Here is an 18,084-nt window from a genome sequence, read left to right as displayed (position 1 = left end):
TCTACCTGACTTGACTTAAATAGGTAAACCAAAGTTTTAAAAGAAACTTTTAAATTCTTATTTTATTTCTAAATCAATTGTCAACATGCGCTAAATTAATGAAGACAACAACAACATGATGTGAGTCATTTGTATGACAACTAAGTGCCCATCCCAACCTGCAGAGGGGGTGGCCCTGGTAACCTCCACCCCGTGGGGCAGGTCGAGCCTCTTGCTGTACACCAGCTTGGAGCTGAGGATGAGTTTGCTGGCTGATTGCAAGTTGGCTGTAGAGGCTGACCGCGGCAGTGGTCTGATAGGTGAGGTCTCTGGAGAAGAGTCAGCATTCACAACTTGACTGGGAACCATTAGCTGGCTCTGGAAGCTAAACTCTGGGCTTAGCTCATCTGGAGAAAGAGACACAGGGATTTTTATAGCTGGCCTACACCTCAGTAAAGGAAGTTTGATGTAAATAAAAAAGGTAGGCTTCACATATAAGATGCATGCTTGCAGAGCTGTGTGTACCCAACACCTACCAACACAGGCCTGCACAGACTTGAGGTGCAGGTGCCACATCTGCAAGACAGAGTTTCTGTTGAGATCCTTTTCTATCACCACCAGGAAGAACTTCTCAGAGAATGGGGGAGGTTGGTAATCTATATATAGTAAAATGATATTATCTGGTTTGAAAACGTCTGGAGAAACAGATGTCAAAACAAGTTTTAATTTGAGCTAGGTGCTATACCTTCACCAGATGGAAAGGCCGGTGTGTATGCCTCAGATTCATTCTGAGGCTTGTAACCTAGAATGAAGTCCTCTTGAAAGACATGCAGCAGCTGGGTGTTGGCACCACACTGGATGAACATGGAAAAAGCATACAACAGGTTACTATGTATATTTATCAGAAGGTTTCAGGATTTAAGCCCTGTGAAAACCATACAGCAGCTGCTAACCTGGTTTGTAATGACGTCCAGCTCTATGATACATCCAGGTCTGGCAGTGGACTGCTGGCTGACAATGTTGAAAACTTCGCCCACCAGTTTCTAAACAGAGACACACATAAAAAAATAGTAAACTATCCATTGCATGTAGTGCATAAAAAAACATTAATATGGTGAAAAAATATAGCACATTAAGATTTTAGGTACAGGGTAATGTAGGCTGGTGGTTGTTATGAAGTGAGATAGAAATACTAGCTTTGTGAAGAACATAGATCTGTGTGCTTAATGTGGACACAGTTTTGATGGCCTATAACAAGAAGTTAATGGGCCCTATCTTGCATCCGGCGTAGCGAGGCGCAAAGCCCGATGCAAGTGTCTTTGCTAATTTACCACCACTGCAGTTGTCAATTTCCCGTCCAGCGCCCACGTCACTTAAATAGCAAGTGCACTTGCACCCATCTTTGTGCCCATGGGTGTGCTGGTCTTACAGGAAGGTGTGTTCAGGTGAATTCTTGACATATTGCTCTCTTGAGGCAGCGGGAAGTAAACCAACAAAAACCTGGTCTAAAGTCAATAGCGCATCATTTTATTGTTATTTTAACAGTGCATTTGTAAAATGCGCCTAGACTCGTGCAGAGCGCGCACACACCATGCTTGTTACACACACTTAGGGAAGCACAGCAGCACACAAACATGCAAAAGATTACATATCAAAAGATAACACTGCAAATCTGACATCATAATAATGCGCCAAGTCACAAAAGCGCCACGCTTTTAAAAGGAATGGGAGATGACATGATTGGTTTATTGCATGTTACGCCCAAAAAACCTCTATGAACTAATGAAGACACTAAGAAAAACCTTTTTAAACCATGCACTTGAGAGTGCAGAGAGACTGCACACAGAGAGGATCAGAACCTAATGAGAAAAACGTTGTTTTTGTGAGCAGTGACGGTTAAGTGTATCCACTCACAGACGTTTCAGGGTCTGACAGCTCATCCAGCAGTTTTCTGGCATCCACCACAGCTTGATAGAGACGCAAGTTTATACCATCGGATGCCACAAAACAGGCACTGGCGCTGTTACAGTAAGATCCTGAGGGACAAAACACAAAGTTAGTTGGAAAGTCCTACGGTGCTAAATTATGTATTAACTATTATTTGGTTAATAATACAGAAAAAAAACCATTTGATATTTGTTAGTTGAAAGTTGAACGACACATTCAGCCTAAATCTATGCGATAGAACACATCTCCCAACTTAAAAAGAATGACTTTATGGATTCTGTCCTCGGTCAGCAGAGAGCCAGAATATAGAGAAACTACATCAAGTTTGGTCCTTAATAAGAAAAGGTATATTGTTGGCACAGTCAGGAAAATATGTTTATATTTTGATAAGCAATATAAGGCAAGGAAGTAATAATTATCTTTTTAGGACAAATCTTTCATGCAAAACTAGCTTAGCTTGACTACTGCATAGCATAGGAAGTATGCACTTTAGTGGCCTGAAGGCTTTTATATAATGTGCATACATTTTGCACATTATTTTATTACAGTTTAGTCTTGACAGAGAGCAAAAACCAAAAGCAGAGGTTCAGATGATTCAGCATTCAATAGTGAAACATCCCGTTTTACATTAAGTTCTTGGTAACTATTTCCTCATAACAAGAATCACTCAGGTTAAAATTGGCATTCATATTAATGCATGCATGGTGTGTTTACCAAGAACAGAGCTGGGTACTAGTGTAGGTAGCCAAGCAACATTGCTAAAGGCAGAGGTGTGCAGAGAGTTGATACGGGCCAGTTCAGAGACCCCTCCAGTGCAGGACAGGGGTCCAATGTGGTCCACCCTCCACAAGATAAGCTCACTGTAGATAGCATTGGGGTCATGGAATGTCCTTGTAGCTGCATTACGAAGCTGCTTCCTGCTAATAGAAAAATAATGCATCGTCAGAACTCATGTTTCATGCAGACGACAACAAATCCATCGTTTTTTAAAGCGTGTCACAGCATGTTGCAATAAGCAGCAGTGTGGCAATTTAACCATGTGCAGCCTGCGTTTTCTTTCCTCTACTCTTTTGCTTTTTGTTATGTACTGCCTCCCTGCTCTTTCTTTGCCTTGGCATACCGTGGAAGTCCCTTTGGTTGGGGAAATGTAGGAGGTTGCTCATCTTCCAGGCTGCCAGGGGCTGAGGGAGGGGTGAGCAGAGCATTATGGTGAGAGGAGGTCAGCAGCAGTGGCAGCACTGTGTGGCAGGCTTGGTCGTTCAGATGAAAGCGGTGGCCACAGTACCGGAACTTGTGTGACACAGTCAGTACGTTGGAGAAGGCAGAGCGCTCAGCAAATGTTACTGCCCACTACAGACAGAGGGAAACCAAAAAGTTGGAAAGTGCAGGGAAGGCTGATTACACACAGACGTTAATTTACATAAAAGTATGGTGTTGGTGTGAAATTGTAGAAAGGGGAATAAGAAATACAACAAAAACAAAATATGCGTACATTGACCCTGGAAGAAAAAAATGCATCCCAAGCTCTCCGTTTTGTTTCTAACAATCTTTCACCTGATTGAGAGATCCATCAACATGCTTTGAGACCATCATGACAGCAGGACTGATGCCACGGCAAGGGTTTGGAGGAGAGGCCAGTGCGGGTGAACCGAGGCCGGCCGAGGCTGAAGCAGATTGGGAGACACGCTGGACCATCCTGCCCTGGTCACCTGCACTGGTAGTCTCACTCTCAGTCAAAGTAAAGGCGTACATCAGGATGTTTTTACTCAGTGAATTGGCATCGCCTGTAGGAAATGCCACTTGAATACGGGAGGAGAAGGACACCTAATAGGAGAGATGGATCAAAATAAAAATCATTAGGAACACAGGCACATATTCTCTACGGTCCACCGACCCTATTATTACTAATGTGGTGTCAGCTCTTTAGTTCAGCAGAAGCATCATTAACAATATGACATTTGGCCTGCTAGTTTATGCTCACACAGTTTATTGCATATTACATATATACACTACTAGTACAGTACATATGGACTTTATGTGTACATAGCATTATGAAGTTCTTATTTTACAATGCCAATGGGTGTTGTCTTATTATGATTATGAAGAAGTTATATGTCTGCATACAGTACTGTATCATTACAGCCTTTGCAAAGTATTTACAATAAATAAGAACCTAACCAATTTCCTGTGAACTTATTTAAAATAAAGCTAATCAAATCCAATCCTTTACTGTTCTCTACTGTGTTTCTCCTCAGCCTGTTTTAGTTGCAATGCCGAGCCCCCAAAGGACAGACAGGCTCTACAGTTTGAGCATCTCGCTGCATATATTTGAGTGCACTAGTCAACAACTCTGAGTTCAGAGTTGGGGGTTGACAAAATACACTGATTCACTAAACTCAAACACTAATGTTATCTCTTCTTCTTTTTTCATTCAACATTCAGGTAGTTCTATTTTTTTTGTAAAAGGTCCCATGTAATGAAAATGTCACTTTGAGGTTTTTTAACATTATTTTGAGTTCCCCAAGCCTGCCTATGATCCCCAAGTGGCTAGAAATGGCGATAAGTGTGAACCGAGCCCTGGGTATACTGCCATGCTCTTTATGATGTCATAAGGGGAAAGGTTAGGTCTCCTTTCTCTGCTTTGCCCGCCCAGAAAATCTGGCCCACCCATATGAGTGAGAGAGAGAGAGATAGAGAGACATATCATGGCCTTTAAATGAGCAATGTGTCAGTTGGTCAAGGCCACACCCCTCCTTCACCTTGCCGCCCCTCTCCTCCTCAATAGCATTTAAAGCTACGGACACAGAAATGGCATGTCCTAAGTAAAGCTCATTGTGGGACTGGCTCTAGTGGCTGTAATTCTGCACCAAGGCTGAATTTCAGGAAAGAGACTTCAGATAGAGTATTAGGGGACCACTAAGGCAAATATAAAAGCATCCAATTAGCAGCATGTCAAAGGACCTTTAACTGGAATATTGTAAATACAGTATGTGAAAACGTTCAATAAGGTGTGAAGTATCATTGAATTAAATGTTAACAATACACATTAAATTTCCAAATGTAAAATAAATGATAATCAGGAAAGATCACACAATTTGTCCGAAATAGTTTTATGAATCATGACCAAGTTTTTTAGCCCACACGCACAGAGGCGCACATACGAAAGAAGAGGAACATTCAGAGTCTTACATAACTCTGGAGGAGTACAGTTACACTGCTGCCAGTGTGTATGCAAGTGATTCACTATTGAATGAAACGCAGAAGAAGAAAAGTTTCTCACTTGCTTGTGGAAATTATGAGCAGGATGCAAAAAAACATATCCTCCTTCTATTGCACCCTGCACACTTTTCTGCTCACCTGAACCTGTCTAAAGATGCCCTGGTTGAATTCATCCAAGTACTTCACATGCCAAACCAGGAAAGATCCATCGGTAGGGTGGATGGTGAACAACATATCTGGGCTCTTGTTCCACTCTGTGATCAGAGTCTCCATCTTCCTCTCCAGCAGCATGGAGGGCAAAGGTATGCTGGAGCTGGATCCCGGGGAGGATGCCTTGTTGCTCCCCTGCTCCCCTGGCTCACCCTCTTCACCGTGCTCTGAGGACCCTTTGTCAGACATCTCGTCTAGTTCTAAAAAGCCAGAAATAAATATATGTTTACAACATAATGTTATTTTTAAGCTAATGTGTGTTGGCCTGGTTGTGGGTTGTACCAAAGTCAAACTTTATGGGAGATCCCTCAGGGTCCAGGGGCTCCTCAGTAGTCTGGTCCAGCTGCTGTTCAGAGAATTTACGGAGTTGCAGCATAAAGAGGTCCATGGAGGAAGTGAAGCTGAGGTCCTTATTGTTGAGCCAGTGAACAACGAAGCCTCCACCACCAGTGCCATCGTCTGAGTTGAACACTGCAGTGTCAGGCAGCACAGATGGGATATCTGACAGAGGAAGAGACATACGGATTATGCATGAAAGTAGTGAAAAGGCAAATAAAACAATTTTCAAGCATAGACTAGTTTCACAACTGCATTGAGTTGCTCATTGACGTAATTCATTTATTTTCAGTCACAAAAGCCAGTTCTACTGTTTCACGCAAATCATATGCAAAAACAAAATCACACTATAAGACAATTATAAGCTAAAATCAAATAAATCTTAAAATGATCAACACAGAGGATCTCTGCAATTAAAGGATGCAGCATACAAATAAAGTGATTTTTGAATGACGTTGCTATTAGAGAGGAAGTCATTAAAAACCTAAACATTAGAGAACACCCTTATACGGTCAACAGTGCAACTTTGTATGGATCTATGGTACAGAAATAAAGCTTCTGAGAGAGTTTCAACAAACACACCCTACCTGTGTTGGGGTTAATACTGGCTGAGATATGGAAGTGACACAGGGCATTGGCATGATGAGCTATGTGGCGGTGAGTGTGCGCATCCTGCGTGCCAAGCTGAGAGGGCAGCAGCTCGCTGTGTGCCACCAGAGCAGAGGATCGTCGCCGGCCCCGGCGCAGATGCTTCAGGTGGTGGATTGACTAGTCATAGGAATAACACATAGATTTATGTTTATCAGAAATGCTACATTTTATACTTTTGAATATTATGAATAATTTCTGGTCAGATCTGACTAAGAAAGTACATAAGTGTACCTCCAAAGCGTGCTGGATCTTGTCCTTATTGCCTGCCAGGCCTGGCAGGCTGGAGCTGAAAGAGTGTGTGTTGTCAGAGATCTGTCCCCCAAGCAGGCTGTCGTCTGGTAGCACAGTCTCTGACCACAACCTACACACACCATCCTCGCAGGATGTCAGCAACACATTGCACACCGAACCCCTAGAAAAAAACAGGAGAATGCAACTCTTACACAGTCAATAATTACTAATTCAAAGGGAAAGCTTAAGTGAAATATAAGCATAGTCTGGATAACATTGATGAAATCACTGATTCACTTAGTGGAAAGGACCTCCGATTGTCTGCTTCCACGACCGATTTAACTGCACACATGGTACTTTTGACACAAAGCAACTTGTGTTTATGACGACAGCTTCACACCTGGCAGGCTGTTTGCTTTGTGTGACAGGTTTCTAAAAGAAGCTTTTCAAAAGTCAGGAACAACAGTATTGGCTGGTGTTTTGGGAATATTCATGCAGGTGTGATGTTGTTTTTAAAGTGACAAGCTTAACACACAAATCACGTGTTATTAATGATACATTTCAGAGGGCTGACTGCTGACTGGTCAATTACAAAAATTTGCAGTCCCGCATAATCTACACTTTAGATAAATAGAGCTTTTTCATATGTCACATTTAAGAACATATGCTGAAATCATAGTAAACCTGCCATAAAATTATAGCATTCTAGGTATTTCAATAATGAGCATCAGGGTATTTTTATTATCCATGTTGCAACGTCGAATTCTTATTTACCCATACAAATATAGAACTCTATAAGAGACAGGATGAAAACAATGGTGTCCCTATTAGCATTGTACACTGTAAAGAATGTTACAACCCTGTTCAGGAGACAGAGGCAAAATCCCTTTTTTGGGGAAATGAAATTGTGTCATGCTTTAGAAGACAAAAAACAGGTAGTTAAAGATGTCAACAATAAATGGGCTGTCCACTCCAACCATGTGATTGTGTATGGGCTATCTTACTTGGGCATGTACTTGCTGGTCTTCCTCCAGGACACACCAGTAACGGAGCGAGGATGGGCCAGGTAAACAAAGGAGAAGTGAACAGGAAGAGGCTTTTTATCGGGGGGGTCGTGGACCACCACCGCAGAACGCCAGCCCGTGGTGGGATACCACACCTTAAGTAAACAGTCATCCTGCGTAGGCAAACACATGCATCAACATACAGTACAATACATAAAAACACCACTGTTCCAACAATTTGTCTTTTTGCAACATGTTGAATCACATACCTTCCCAACTGTTGCAAAGTATTCCCCATCAGGAGACCACTTGGCAATGTGAACAGATGCAGCAGTCCTGAGAGAAACATAAACATGTATCAGCTATGTTGACTTCTCCATGGGAAACCTTCCAAGCAAGAAACACACAAGTGATTCATCTTTAAGCTGTCAAGGAGTGTGTGTGGTTACTTTGTGCATGGGCTATTGCCGGTCATTTCAAAGCGTGCACTTCCCAGTTTTAGTGGTATTCCTGGGCATGCAAATGTGTCATCAGATGACAATTACTAACATGGTATTACAGGTCTATGTCTGTTTACACAGCTTAAAGGACAGAGCCGACCCAAAAAAGGGTTATACTTATAACAGTGTATAAACCTTTGAGGCTGTGTGCAATAGAGTTTGGATAATCAGTAACTGCCTGTATGTTCATGTTAGTAAAATTAAGGATTACCACATCCTTCAAGAGGAATAATGAAAGTTTATTTTTTGTTTGCACAGTGCAGGGACTAACTCTTTACTACGTGACTGAAAATCATCAGCTGACACGGAAAACACAGAAAAATGTTACTCATGTTTTGCTTACAATAAACAAAAGGGAAAACAAAACAAAAGTGAACACATGTAATATTTGAGTGTTCCCTCAATGCACTAAATAAAAAAATCAACTTCAATTTTTCATTAAAAAAAATCTTTTTTCCCTTACAATTACCTGTGAAAAACTTGGCTTAAGAAAGTTTATGCTGACTTCATGTTTACAGGAGAACAAAGCAAGAGTTGAGAGAAGGACGAAAAGGAAGACACAGAAGTCTGCTTGACACTTAGTCTAATCCAATTCCTAGGTTAGCTAGTGTTTTTTACGTTACATATGTACTTTTTATATATACTTTTTCTCTGATTAGTGTTAAAACTGTTTGCATTACTGCTGTTGACATCTGGTATCTGGAAACCACTGTCTTGTCCTTATCTTAAGCGCGGTGTGACGCTGGGAAAAGAACAGGGTCCCCTGGACTGTGAGAAACTGTCAACATTATTGCATTGTTGTGACTATGTGATTTATCTCATTCCACATTGTATTACAAGAGCTGCTGTAGAAAGCTCTTTTGTCAGTCATTTTTCTGTACTGATGCTGTGAGTACTGTAAAAGTGATTCTGCTTGCAAGTAAACAAACTTCATTATTATTTCAGTGGTTCCTGTCTATTATTGATAATAATATTATTCTAGCAGCTAGCTAGCAGGATATTTACATATTTTCCTAATCAAGACACCACTACAAGACCATCTACTTCAAAAGCCACTCTCTGTTTAACTGTAATTGTCCTTTACCCCAAATGACAGTAACTTTGGATTTTGATTCTGCTGTTGACCTAATGAACATAACCAGGAAGCGCACGTTTTTTTTTTTACATGCCAATCATGTGGGTTGCTTGTACACTATGTTCAAAAGCAACAAAAAAACAACAACAAAAACTAACTTGCACTGCCAGATACATTTCCAGTCATTGAGGACAGGGTGGGGCTTGTCCTCATTCAACTGCCCATCCTCCTCCTCTATCAGGGCATCTGTCAGTGGAGGAGCCCACAGCTGGAGCCGCTCAGTTGCTGCTAGGATACGGTTCCCTGAGGAGACAAACGCACTATGTTACACACCTTTCACCTAATGTTGACTACTACAGTACACAGAGCCACATGCACACTGGGACTGTTACATAATGCACGTTGTTCCTGACAAACTACAGGGGGCTGTAATAGGAGCTGTGCCTAGTGTGTATTTATTTAGTCATTAAATCAGTTAAACAAAGAAAGCAATGGTGTACCTTGTGGGTCCCAAGCCAGGTTGTAGGTGATGGCATCGAGGAAGAACTGTCCTGTCTTTTGCCACTGATAGTTAAGTTGCTGTTAGTGACAGGAGAGCGACACAAAGCATGCAATGTTATTGGCACACAAGTGCGATTAAGCTCACTAGATATTGATTTAAACCCCTACATGTATCTATAATAGCAATATTCATTCTCACCTTGTGGCGTTTGTTTGGGTTGGTAGAAAGAGGTTCAAAGATGCAGACTGTGTTTCCGTACGATGCAGCAATCTAAAAATAAAGAGCTGTGTTCATCATCACAACATTACTCACCCCATCACTGCTTCAGCACAGCCATTCCCACAGGAGAGGGGTAGGTGGGGGAGTGGTGCGGGACAGCAGCATAGCAAGGAGAGGAGAGCATGGGCAGCACAAGACAGTAGCAAACACAGGGCTACATGCACTTTTTTTTTTGTTGTTGCTCAGTTTAATTGATAATGTCTTCTGGCTAAACAGAAAAACAAAAACTGCGTGTGGGAGTGAATCTGAGAGTGCCGTCAACACTTACCCTGCCAAGCTGGTGGGAGCACTCCACACAGCCCACCTGTATGTTTCCATTTTGAGCTCCCGGGATAATCTGCACACACTCAAAGTCACTGGCCAAGATCACTACATCACAACCTGAGCCATAGGCCTAAAAAAGAAATGGACACAGGAGAAGGAACCAAATCAGATCGGGCCACAATCAACACATGAAACCAGACCACAAATATCACTGCTAAATGCATCAATGCTGTGACAGCTCCATCCAGTTTTTTACATTTTTTCCATGTGAATACATTTAAATTGAACATACAATATGATGTCATTTCAATGGCTCAAAGCAGACCATCATAACAATAACATAATGGTGTTAGTGCACCATATGAATTTTGCATTTCAGCATAGCAGTTACCTTAAACCACGCTCATTGCATTGGCAGTTTGTGTTGGTAATACTAGCAGAGAAAACACATAACATTAAAAACTGTTGTTTGAATACCTACATACTCGTGTGCAGTGAGTAGACAAACACAGCACATGCTAATAACCCACCCTTAATGGGAAAACCTGTTTCAAGATTTGGATTAAGAGCTGCCAGGTAAACTGATACAATGGTGTTCGCTGGCGGTTGGCAACCATGTGTAGAATGGCAGCAGCACCTGGGACACAGGCAAGTTGACCTCAAAGCGACAGTACAGTCAGGATGACGGGTTGTGTCTTTCATTATTCAAGAGAACGAAAGGACAGGCTGGGAACCACCTAGCGGGACAGCATTACAGCCAGTGGTATGATATAAAGTAACAAAAGATAAGTAAGGAGAGGGTGCCTGGATAGCTCCGTTGGTAAAGCGGGCCCCCATATATAGAGGTTTACTCCTCGATGCAGCGGGCCCAGGTTTAATTCTGAAGTGGCCCTTTGCCGCATGTCATACCCCCCCTCTCTCTCCCCTTTCATGTCTTCACTTGTCCTGTCAAAATAAAGGCCTAAAATGCCCCAAAAATTAATCTTAAATGATAAGTAAGGGAGTTCTGCGCTTTACTATTAATGCAATATTTGCTCCCGCACATTATAGCTGGAATTAAAAGCGGTCACCGTCACACACTGGCTAGGCCTGCTCTGGACCTCTGTTTTTCTTTCTCTCAAGCACACACACACACACACACACACACACACACACACGCACACACGCACACACACACACACACACACACACACACACACACACACACACACACACACACACACACACACACACACACACACACACACACACACACACACACACACACACACACACACACACACACACACACACACACACACACACACACACCTGCCTTAAACAGGATGTCCTTTCATCACTGCTTCGTTCTTTTGGTTTGGGCTTGTGTGCGTATTGTATTTCTGTCAACATCCAGAAATCATCATGCATGAGCACACAAACACACAAATTACAGAATTACATTTCCCATATCTACCATCTCAACAATGGTGCGTGCGCTTTGGTCTTGACACTAGATCTTATGAGTCGGCATGACTGTGTTTCTCTAACAGAGTTTCTGCGGGTTTCACCGAGTCATATTTAAGACCTTTAGTACAACATCAACTAAGCTCTGAATTCAGTCTTTTCAGGCCAAGTATCACTAAACTTGCACTTCCTCATAGCAAAACAATAAAATCTGTTTCATGTGGTAGTACAATCCAAAAGAGACTTGCACCAATAAAGCTAAAGCTGATTGGCTTCAATAAAAGTGTTAAGTTGTAATCCAGCAAAATCATATTTGGACATAAAATAAATAACTAATGAGACCACAGAATGAAAAATATAGCATCAGAGGTCGGACTACATGGACATATGAAAATAAAAAACTTGTTTAAAAACATGTAGGACCTAAAACACAATACTTACTAAGATAGTACTACTAAGAATTTATTTCAGGCAAAGCCAGGCAACCCTTCAAACAAATAAAATGAAGGCTTGCTGGAATAGCCAGAGCAACATCAACTCTACCGTCCTTATGTTAAGCCCGCCCATTGACTCTATACACAATGTGATTGGCCTGACCAGAATTTGGTTTTTCCTGCTCGCAAGCCATCGGAGAGTTGCTAGACTCACCCTAGCCGTTAGTTAGTTTGTTAGTGTAGATTTCTAGGCTACAGCAGCATGCCCATTCTATTTAATGCAATGGTTAGCTAGCTGTAAGACTTGCTATATTTGATTCAGCAACAGACAGCATTAAAAGGTGCTCTAAGCAATGTCACGCGTGTTTTAGGCTACAACATTTGTTGTCACATGCAGCAAACATATCCTCACTATCCGCAAGCTGCCTGTCCCCAGAACACACTGTAAAAAAACGCCACCTTTAAGAAGCTACCGATTCTATCTATGAATGTACTTGGATGATCTACACCCAAGAATCTGCAGCACATAGATGTGCTCACTTAATGAGTCCATCCCTGAAGCAAGGTTTCCTTCCTTCAGTCATGTAAGCGGCTTACATCAAGGATGTCGCTGCCTTTGTATAAATATTACTTATTCTGTGACGCATTAACATTGACAACGCAGTTGCAGCTCAGGTGAACAACAACTGCAATGTAATTGTATTGTTGTGTAAAAAAGTATACTTATTTAACTACTGTTTAGCACGTTCTTTTACTTGAATTGCATTTCACCTGGCACTTTATTGGGAGCATGCTATAACTATACAGATCTTCAAAATATATGGGCACGATGTCCTTATACTGCATTTTCAAGTTAGCCCAAAATACAGTGTGTGAAAAAAATGTTATTAATATGGTATTCTGTGTTTTACTGTCTGATGAAACAAAAACATCTCTCACTGAATCATTGATTTGAGCTGGTTTCTTCAGACCAACTCTGGGAAAGACTTTGTATAATGCTTTAAAAAGGTCGTTCAAAAAACTCTATTTCTAGTTTAGAAAATATTTCTAGTCATGGTGATCCACATGCCATATTTAGCAACAGAAATCAATCCACATCTTGCTATTTATGATCACCTTAAATGCTATTTGAATAACGGCAACCACAGTGTGGAAGGAATGTAGCTGCTTTTAAGTGTAAATGTATTTTAGAAGAGTGAATGCAGTCATGTGCAGTGATAATGAAAATAGATAAGAGGAAGTGAGAGATCACTTCTGCTTTTCCATATAATGCCACTCATTTATTGTGCCTTATGCAATCATGTGAGCATGATACACAGCTGTTACCATGTGTACCATTTTCATGTTTGTGCTAGCTGGCTGGCTTTGAGCTGTAGTCAAAAGCTTCAGCTACATAGATTTAAAAACAGGTATTGATCAATTTGGGCCTGTAGTTGTCTTGTCTCACTGTCAATCTGTGTTAAGGCATTATCCCAAGCAAAGCCCATAGCACAGACTTGTACTTTGATCCCACTGTTATTCTCTGCAGTGTGACTGCAGTGAAGCTGTGGGCATTAAAAAACTAAATTCCCTAAGTCCGGCTCTGTTCAGCCTGTTGGTCATAACATATCCAACTTGATCAATGTATTCAGCTAGACCAGATGCAATTGCAGCAACTTTGTGGATCTCAAACACAGACAAGAGTTATACTGTTCTGTTTGTTTCTCTCTTGTTTGTTGAATAATAAAAGTGCAGAATAGATTTCTATAACATCTTGTAGACAATTGCGCCATGGGCTAAGGAAGAGTTGTCAGCTCGGCTCTGGAGCAGACAACTCTACCATGTCATCATCTATAAAGCAAAACACTTTTTTGCTTATAATTCTTGAACTATAACATAAAATTATATGTATATGCCTTACTTTCTTGATTTGGTAGAGGCTGCCCCCATATCTGCCATATCTTGTTATTTAGAATTCTGGTACATAACTGATGAAGTTGGAAAAGATTAGTCCTTAATGTTTTGATTAATGATGTCAGTTAAACGCGTTATTAATGGCGTCAATTATTGTATCGCAACATTAACGTTCTTTTTGGCTTAGCAAACTTTGCAGTTCTTTTCACATGCTGTTGCAATAACTAGTAATATTAGCACACACTTGTTTGGGCTTGCAAGCCGGCCAAAGAGTAGTAACGTTACGTTTTGAGTGGATGGCGAGTGTGAGACGGCAAAATGGATGCCAATAAGATTCTGAATGGAAAGTCGTTTTTTTTTTTTATATTTGCCAAATGGTTCCACTGACAAAACCAAAGTGATCTGTGTGTTTTGTTGTTTTAAACTGAGCTATCATCGCAGCTCGTCCAGTCTTGAACACCACTTGATGGCCAAGCACACAGCTGATGCCAATTCTCCCTTAAACCAACACAATGTGGTAACATTCCACCATTAGACTGGGTGTTACTACAGTCAAATGTAAAAGTAGGTCATGAGTCTAAAACCCTTTCAACACAAAACAAATTTCCAACTTCCACAATACATTGAAACTTGGAAAATTCCAAGACAGGATGTAAATGATCTCAGAAAATCAAGTCCGCCCTCAGCCAGTCGGTCTCACTGTCTAACATTATATGACGATATCTGTATTCTGCTGTAGGCCAAGATCCAGAAGAAATATTTGCTGTCATCAAAATTAGATTCAAAGAATTTTGGAGCCTTAGTGAGGGTATGTAGTCTTTTCTCTGTGCTTTGTAGTTTACACAAGTCTTCTATTTTTAGTAAATCAAACACCAGAAGCTCTGGAAATTAAACCCACTAGGCAGACTGAAAACATCAACCACAGGTTAAAAAGCACTGCAACAGACATTAAAATACCGTACTGTGTTCTCTAACCATGATTTTGACAACCTTTCAAGAGAACATTATCTGTTCTTCAATGTTTAACTTTCACACTGTAATCAACAGACACAAATCACCCTAAACACACAAAAATATACAGTTGTTTGTGTCTTATTTGTCATTCAACAGACAACAGACCATTTTAAATAAACACAACGGAAATGGCAATGTATGCAATGACAATCACTGTATTACTTAAAATCCACTAACATGTTTTTATTGTGAAAAAGAACACAGTTTTCTTTGGCCAAATAATGAACAGCTCTCTAACTTCATGCCATCTTGTTCCTTCATATTTTAACAAGGGTTCTCAATATAAAACTATATCCAGCATCCACTGGCCCACTGGACTGACTGGGAACGGCAGGGCACCTGTGATTCACCATCCATTATTATACCAAACCCTATTTAAATATGTCTTTCAATTTCTGACAATATGCCAATGCACACAGTTGAGCATGCAACATAACATAGGCCATCTCGGAGCACAGAAACAACATGAGGATGAAATGATTCCTTATCCAATGAAACTCTAGATCCATGTTTGCTCCTTTGAACTGCGTGCATGTGTTTTTGTACTCGTGTGCCAGTCAGGGTCTGGCCTATGAGCCCTGGGGGTCAGTGTGAGTGTTACTGCATTGGACATGATGTCTAGTGTTCTTCAAATGCCCTCTCAGACACACAAAGAAAACACCAGACATAGAAACTGGGGCCCCACAGCAACGTGCAAGGCCTTAGCTTCATAACCAACTCTGTCCCATGCTGTTGAGCAGATATGACCAGAAGTACGGCTTGCCTGTGTACATTCAAACAGCCTCATTCTGAGGTCAGCTTAATAGAAGAGGGGGACAACTCCTCTCTATAATTTGAACAGGACAATGAAATTAATTGTTGCCCTAATGTACAAATATAACAACAAAAACAACACACCGCTACACCAATACGTAGCAGGAACAGACCAACACCTGGCAGCCATTAAGCAGACTCAGTGTTCTTAGTAAGAGGAAATAGTGCTGTGCAACATAGCTGCTCAGGAATTTATGGTGAGCCTGCATCGGCAGAATTTAACATACGCATTCACATTACTGTTGGTACTATTGGGTCATAAAGACAACATGAATCTGTTCCGGGGGATTCACATGACAGCTACAACCTCTGTAGTCACCAACAAGGCAAAAATAATGACATCCTAGCATCAGTTCCATTTTGAACCAATCCTTAACTGAACGGAATGAACGACAAAGTAAAAAGCATCTTCTCTCCTTTTAATCTTTGTGGACAACAAACCCTAAGCTTCGGTTAAATGCTATTTTAAAGAATGTATCTCTGTTGTACATATTTATCGATTTTGAGGGGTGGGCCAAATTGGATGTTACAAAAGATCATCTAGTTATTAACAAAGTCATCATCATTCATCTTCTGCTCTCAGTACAAGAGCTGATCATTTGCCATCACACAAGAGGCCTATTATATGTTCTTCCCATGCCTATTTTTCCGAAATGGAATATTGACTTGTCTTCTCAGTCCTGTCAACTTGAGGCACAAAGAGAAATGTTGCATAATGTCTTGTCTGACAGACAAAGAGTAGAGATAGACCAAAGAAGTCACTAAATAACGGACAAGATTTGGTTCAAGGTAACGTTAGTGTGTGATCAGCATACGTATCAATACATTAAGTCTAAACGATTAATCGTTTATGAGCATATAAAGGATTGATAATTTTGGTAACAAAAATGTAAGGGAGTTATATTTCAATAAAGTCAAAATGATGACGGATAAACCACCTTTGTTGAATATGTTATTTTCAACAAATAACAACAACAACAATACACTGCCCATTCAGCCTTCTAGCTCATGTATCCATATATGGCTCTCTACGTCATGGCAGCCGCAGCTGATGCTACTATGACAGCGAGCTAATGATCCGTGAGGAGGATTTAACACCAAATGGTAGCAAGCTTAGCTAGTTCTGCAACCAAACCCAGCTTTTTCTCCTGTAGAGGTGCGCAGTTTTGTCAAGCCATGGTCACCTGAAGTGTGCACTGCGAAATACCAGCGCGTGTCCCGTAGCAAATATTTGCCAATAATGTTATGGCTGCGCAGAGGGATTCCCTTGCAGTACGTTACTTCTAATGTAACCAGATGCAGCTAAAGGTCATTTGAGTGGCTAGCGTCAACTGTCTTGGAGCGATAAATAATATAACGTTAACGTAAAATAATAGATGCAGACATTACCGCTGAGCATCTAATTGAGGATGTTAGCTTGTCAATGTCTGACTGACTGTCCAGGTAAATGAAAAAAGGGGGCTCGTGATACGTATGCCCCGGGCTTGACTTATTTGTGAATGTCTCAGTGCGGCAGTATGGCTAGCACACTACCGTTACCCGGCTAGCCGGTGCTTCGGGTCGCTAGCCAGCCCGTTTACAACCAACACAACGCTAGCGAGCTAACTATCCAGCTAGCGCTAGCTAGTGTTAGCTTCAATGGGTGTTAACTTGAGAAATAATATCAAAATAAAACCTCACCGTGAATGGAATGTCATACACGCTTCCAACCGAATAGCAGGAATCTCCAGGGTTTACCGCTCCCGTCAGCACCTGATGCAGATGCATTTTCCTTGTATTTTAGCAGCAGATGGTTTTTTTTAATTATTAATAACGAGTCCACCCTTTCGGTTTCTCCATCTAGCAACGACTGGGAATTCCATCAGTAACGTCAACGTTGTCCTCGGCCTGGGAGCGTTGTCTTCCTCAACAAACGGTAAGGTTGCTGTGAATTTGTGTTCGACCCATATAAAGGTAATTTCACCCGGTCCTGTCTTGTATGTAAACATGTAAAACTGGCCGCCCGTCGCCTCTTGCTATCAACACCATCCCTACGATTAATCGTGAGAGCCGAGCCAGCGGGATCTCTGCAGCGAACCTGACATGCGCGTTCCCGACGTTGTCCAGGCACGACTGAATGTCCATAGAAATTCGAAATCTAGACTGGGAACATCAACTCCTGACTGTCACTTAGAGCCTCAATGAGATTATTTTTGACATAAATATAATAATAATGTTGTCGTATCTAGTATTTTAATATGACTAACAAAGGTCTTTTAATAATTAACTGTGGTTCTTTTTGGGGCAA

General features: G+C 41.2%; 1 protein-coding gene across 5 annotated transcripts in view; it reads right to left on the bottom strand.

Annotated features, from left to right (window-relative positions):
- The window catches only part of dmxl2 (Dmx-like 2), a 45,386-nt gene extending 27,505 nt beyond the window's left edge, over window positions 1-17,881 (bottom strand). For 3 of the 5 annotated variants that reach the window (XM_034860258.1, XM_034861088.1, XM_034861884.1), the window contains exons 1-19: window positions 17,478-17,881; window positions 10,202-10,327; window positions 9,853-9,924; window positions 9,653-9,731; window positions 9,311-9,455; window positions 7,847-7,913; window positions 7,578-7,750; window positions 6,574-6,754; window positions 6,279-6,459; window positions 5,638-5,856; window positions 5,284-5,555; window positions 3,481-3,750; window positions 3,047-3,276; window positions 2,641-2,846; window positions 1,894-2,015; window positions 933-1,022; window positions 725-833; window positions 516-635; window positions 159-386 (exon numbers count right to left, since the gene is read on the bottom strand). In XM_034860258.1, coding sequence (XP_034716149.1) covers window positions 159-386; window positions 516-635; window positions 725-833; window positions 933-1,022; window positions 1,894-2,015; window positions 2,641-2,846; window positions 3,047-3,276; window positions 3,481-3,750; window positions 5,284-5,555; window positions 5,638-5,856; window positions 6,279-6,459; window positions 6,574-6,754; window positions 7,578-7,750; window positions 7,847-7,913; window positions 9,311-9,455; window positions 9,653-9,731; window positions 9,853-9,924; window positions 10,202-10,327; window positions 17,478-17,564 — 2,977 coding nt within the window. In that variant the 5' untranslated portion in view covers window positions 17,565-17,881. The remainder of the gene's footprint in view (window positions 1-158; window positions 387-515; window positions 636-724; window positions 834-932; window positions 1,023-1,893; window positions 2,016-2,640; window positions 2,847-3,046; window positions 3,277-3,480; window positions 3,751-5,283; window positions 5,556-5,637; window positions 5,857-6,278; window positions 6,460-6,573; window positions 6,755-7,577; window positions 7,751-7,846; window positions 7,914-9,310; window positions 9,456-9,652; window positions 9,732-9,852; window positions 9,925-10,201; window positions 10,328-17,477) is intronic. The other 2 variants (XM_034862680.1, XM_034863441.1) reach the window with 1 other exon arrangement.
- Window positions 17,882-18,084: the final 203 nt, after the last annotated feature.

This window comes from Etheostoma cragini, chromosome 1 (assembly GCF_013103735.1).
Source record: "Etheostoma cragini isolate CJK2018 chromosome 1, CSU_Ecrag_1.0, whole genome shotgun sequence".
Lineage (NCBI taxonomy): Eukaryota > Metazoa > Chordata > Actinopteri > Perciformes > Percidae > Etheostoma > Etheostoma cragini.
This window is presented reverse-complemented; position numbering and strand designations above follow the sequence as displayed.